The 5,000-nt window shown below is 31.9% G+C and overlaps 1 protein-coding gene across 12 annotated transcripts in view; it reads left to right on the forward strand.

Moving 5' to 3' along the window:
- Positions 1-5,000, forward strand: part of LOC124432458 (neurobeachin) — a 306,785-nt gene that overhangs the window by 233,291 nt on the left and 68,494 nt on the right. For 11 of the 12 annotated variants that reach the window (XM_046981638.1, XM_046981476.1, XM_046981555.1 and 8 more), the window contains 7 exons: positions 1,142-1,252; positions 2,656-2,863; positions 3,187-3,525; positions 4,017-4,143; positions 4,263-4,371; positions 4,479-4,654; positions 4,795-5,000. The exon at positions 4,795-5,000 is cut by the window's right edge and continues 69 nt beyond it. In XM_046981638.1, the coding sequence (XP_046837594.1) occupies positions 1,142-1,252; positions 2,656-2,863; positions 3,187-3,525; positions 4,017-4,143; positions 4,263-4,371; positions 4,479-4,654; positions 4,795-5,000 (1,276 nt within the window). The remainder of the gene's footprint in view (positions 1-1,141; positions 1,253-2,655; positions 2,864-3,186; positions 3,526-4,016; positions 4,144-4,262; positions 4,372-4,478; positions 4,655-4,794) is intronic. The other variant, XM_046981673.1, reaches the window with a different exon arrangement.

The following is a 5,000-nucleotide window of genomic DNA, read 5'->3' on the forward strand; positions in this document are numbered from 1 at the left end:
ATTTATGAAATTATTTAAAAATCGTAAATGTTGATTGTAATTTAAAATTCTCTAGTATGTAGATTACTTAATTTGATAAATGTAGATTGAATTAATGTAGTTATACAGTTATTAATTTCTATATAAAATATTTTATCAATTAATATCGAATTTGTTGCAGTAAGACTCATTGATATTTAATTACAATATTTAATTAATTTAATTAGTTGAAAGTCGGTATAGACTTTAAAAACCATATATAGATACACACATATGCACAATTATCAGTACAACGTATCTACAAATATGTCAAAAGGATCCTTTGAGATGAATCACAGAAATTTTATTTTGTTGTTTATTATAATATAATATTTATAATTTGAATCGAATACGAAAGAGTGTTTGAAAAATTTATCTGATAATGAAAACAATAAAAATTAATTTCAATCCAGACGATTTTTTACTAATTTTTTATTTTTTATTTTCTTTTTTTAATTTCAGGCAACGTCACGTTCTCATTAAAAAATAAAATACAGTTTCATACTTACTCTATTCGAAAAGTATTCATAATAGATCAAATCATATCCTAAGGAGCCTTTAAGTATGTTCAATGTGTACGGCATGTTTCGTTGAAACAATTGATTGGGTGTTTAGCACTAACCTAAGTAGTGTCATCGTAATCACTCAATAATTTTTTAGTTTATCTTAACACCGTAGCATGTAAAAGGATAGTTATCACGACTTTCTCCCTATTATTTATTTTCCCTTATCATCGAAATAAATAATTTGATAACATTGCAAAAGATCGAATTTCCATGCTCTTGCACTTTTGACATACATCCTATAACATATATATAAATAAAAAAAAATATATAAATATGTATATATATAAAAAAAAATATATATATATACACACACTTATATATCTATAGTTTCAGATACCTATGTATTTGTAGTTTTATTTCGAAAAAAAACTTTCCTTTCTTTTCTTTTCTTTTTTTGCTCTATTTCCTTTTCTTTTCCTCTCTTTTTCTTTTTTTCTCTTTTTTCTTTTTGTTGAATTACCCTTTCGAAGCATGCGAAGTGACTGTACTCTGTAATTTTTCTCATCGTTAACTTCCTCTGCTTGCATTGCTATGCGTACTAACTACTGGTTCTGAAGGGAGGTCACAGTGGTGTACCTCGACCACGGACAATTCTCGAGGATTACACCTCGTCAGAACCAACGCTTGGCTCTTCTACGAGGTCCGAACCACTGCCACGAAATCTTCAGGTAAAGCTATCAAATCAGAGACTATCCGTGCAAAGGATGAAAATACTTGAAAGGGAAGAGAAACGATGCGCGAGCTCGCATAAATATTCCTCTATCTTTCTCTTTGTCCCTTTTTCTCTCCCCCTCGACTCTCTCTCTCTCTCTCTCTTTTTTCCCCTCTTTCTCTCTACCTATCTATCTATCTTTCTCTTCCTCTTTCCTTAACTTCCCCCTCTCTCCCTCTTTCATTTATTTCTATTCTATTTCTACTTTAACTACTATATCTAACTTAAAAATTCCTTATTTTTAATTCTTCGAAAAAATTTTTTTAAAGCACCGAAATAGTTTTGCAGCATTTACACATCCCGAAGGATTATTGATTTGCGTGTAAATGTCAAAAAGATAGATATCGCATCGTATAAACGAACACCCAGTTGACGGGAAGACGCAAAAGTAACTCTCTATTTTCGCTAATATATTTACTTATCTTTTCATTATTCTATCAATCAGATATTTTAAAAGCTTAATCAGAAAAACGAATGTTTCGCTATTATAGAAAACGTCTGCATTCTATATTACCATACCACACGTTTTTTATTAGCATATATATCCATACATACATTTTATTGATTTCGTAATGAAATCATCATGTGTGTATATAATATATGCTATGAATTTCCTTGTTTGAATAAAATATATACTCTGAGTAGTATGATTAATTTTTTTTTTTCTGTCGAAGCTTGAAAGTGAAAAAGGCTTGATTCTTTTTCTTTGAATATATATATATATATATACATATATATATATATATATATATATATATATACATACTATTGTATATTATTATATTATATGATTGCGTCTTGGCAATGTATTAACAATATTGCATGTCACAGCAACTACGTAGCACGGGAGAATTATTCCTTTTTTTGTCTTTTTTTACAAGAAGATCTGGACATTATGTTCGTAAATAGTAATTATATATATATATATATCTTATATATCATGAGTAAATAAAAAAAAGTTGATGTGTTTAAGAGAACGTAGGTTACCAATTAAAGTCGTTAGTTTGAAATAAAAATAAGTAGTATTTTAATCAATTAGTATTAGTAGCAGTAGTAGATATTTAATAAACACATTTTATTTCACACAAATGAAAAATTTATACCATAAAAGAAAGAACAAACGTGAAACATCAAATGCATCTTCGAAATATTTTTCAAACGTTAAAATGTCAAATATTTAATAATAATAATCATTATTATTATTATCGAGAAATTCTCGCGTTAAGTTAAATTTTTGATCCAATCATAAATCGACGTAAGAATATGTATCGTCGACAGAATTGAAGAAGATTTTCCGATTAATTTAATTAATATAAAGAACAACGAAGTTCATCGAAAAACGTTCGACTTTCCTCTTAGAGCAACGATTCCAGCGAAGAGGCTGTTCATCGTAGCAATATTACCGCTGATCCAAGCCCGTCAGAAGTGACGACGGATAATGAGAACAAGCATAATTCATCGGAGGAAGCTTGGACCGACGTGAATTTGAACGAGGATGGCGATACGATGCCCATATCGAATCCTCGGGAAGATCCTCGAAATATTCATAATATCGCCCATTCGCGTGGTAAGATAATTGATCATTTTATTATTATATTTTTTTCTTTATATCTTTTACCTAACAAAATTCTATAGAATTTAATATAAAATAGACGAAATAGATCTGAGTGATAAGTTCTATTCAATTCTATTAAAATTTGAATATTTGCATCTTTTTTTATTTGATATAACATTATATATAGATAATAATAATAATAATAATAATAATAAAACAGAAACAATGATCGTAATAAAAGATTAATAAATTATATATATATAAAATTATTAATAAATTATATATATATATATCATCATTTTAATCTTTCTTTAACTTTGTCTGTCCAAATTCAGGTGATATTCAAAATAGCGAAGGTAACGTTTTGGAACAAGAGATAGTAGGTAATGCGGAACGCGGAGAAAAACCCGCAGCAGAAATTTCTGTGGTCCGTGTACCGGATAGACTCGTTGTAAATGCGGCATCGCCGAGACCGGACGATCTACCAATCAAAGGATTGGTCGATCATCTTCCTGTACCAACACCGTCAAGAGAGGCATCGCTTACGCAAAAGTTAGAAATGGCGCTTGGTTCTGTTTGTCCTCTTCTTCGAGAAATCATGGTCGACTTTGCTCCTTTTCTTTCAAAAACGCTAGTCGGATCGCACGGACAAGAACTATTAATGGAAGGGAAAGGTACGAGTTTGCAATTAATTAATTTAGAACGGTACTCGACGATGATCATTTTTCATATGTCGTATAAATTGTTTTTTTATTTTTTCCGTTTTTGTTCTTACCTAATAATTAATGAAAGTAATAATGAAACGTCATTTATCATTCACAGTTACTGTATTTTCTCGTAAAAAGTTTTTATAATTAAAAAAAAAAAAAAAAAATGAAAATAAGGAAAAGAAAGAAAAATTTCGATATGTAGTGACAAAAACTTTTCGTTGTTGAAGCGACGATCATCATTAGTATTCACTATGATCGCACGAAGCCTCGATATTCGCCCAACGTCGCGTACGATCGTCGTGTCACATTCTCGATGGACGTTTATTTTTTCCGTCATTCCAGAACGATAAATCGAACGGCGCTTGTAAATCACCTCTTTTCCTTTCTCCATCTCTCTCAAATCGTATTCTCCCTTGTTTTCGCACTTTAACAGTTTCTTTTCTTCATTTGAACAGGCTTGACCACGTTTAAGAACAGCAATTCCGTGGTAGAACTGGTGATGCTGTTGTGTTCTCAGGAATGGCAGAATTCTTTACAAAAATATGCTGGTCTTGCCTTCATTGAGCTCATCAACGAGGGCAGGTAAAGAGACTAAAAAAGAAAAGAAAAAAAAAAACAAAGAAAAAAAATGAAATTAATAAAACGAGACCAAAAAAATGGATTATCATAATGTATTGATTTTATTGATATTTCTTATACAGATTATTGTCTCACGCGATGAAGGATCACATAGTAAGAGTCGCGAACGAGGCGGAATTTATTTTGAATCGTATGAGAGCAGATGATGTATTGAAGCACGCCGACTTTGAGGTAATTGTATTAAAAACGAAATAGAAACATATTAATTATATCTCTTAGGGTATTCTTACGAACATCGTAAGTCATGATGTTTAATAACGATATATTGATAATTGCAGTCTCAATGTGCTCAAACGTTGCTAGATCGACGAGAAGAGGAAAGAATGTGCGATCATTTGATAACAGCTGCACGAAGGCGAGATAACGTGATCGCCAGTAGATTGCTTGAAAAAGTTCGTAATATTTTATCGAACAAACATGGCGCCTGGGGTTACATGGATCCAATGGCTGCAAAGTAAGTGGCTCTTTCATTGGATTTGTAACAAAATAAAAAAGAAAGAAAAGAGAGAAAGAGAGAAAAAGAGAGAGAGAGAGAGAGAGAGAGAGAGAGAGAGAGAGAAATAAAAAAATGTAAATCTTTCGTTCGTCCTATAGGCTGGCCGAATATTGGAAGCTAGATGCTTGGGAGGATGATGCACGTAGACGTAAGCGTTTCGTGCACAATCCACTAGGCTCGAGCCATCCCGAAGCTACGCTGAAGGCAGCCCTTGAACACGGTGCACCCGAGGATGCGATACTTCAAGCGCGCGAAGAGTTTCACGCGCATCTCGCAGCCTCGCGTGCACATCAGCAACAATTGC

Source organism: Vespa crabro, chromosome 1, assembly GCF_910589235.1.
Source record: "Vespa crabro chromosome 1, iyVesCrab1.2, whole genome shotgun sequence".
NCBI classification, from domain to species: domain Eukaryota; kingdom Metazoa; phylum Arthropoda; class Insecta; order Hymenoptera; family Vespidae; genus Vespa; species Vespa crabro.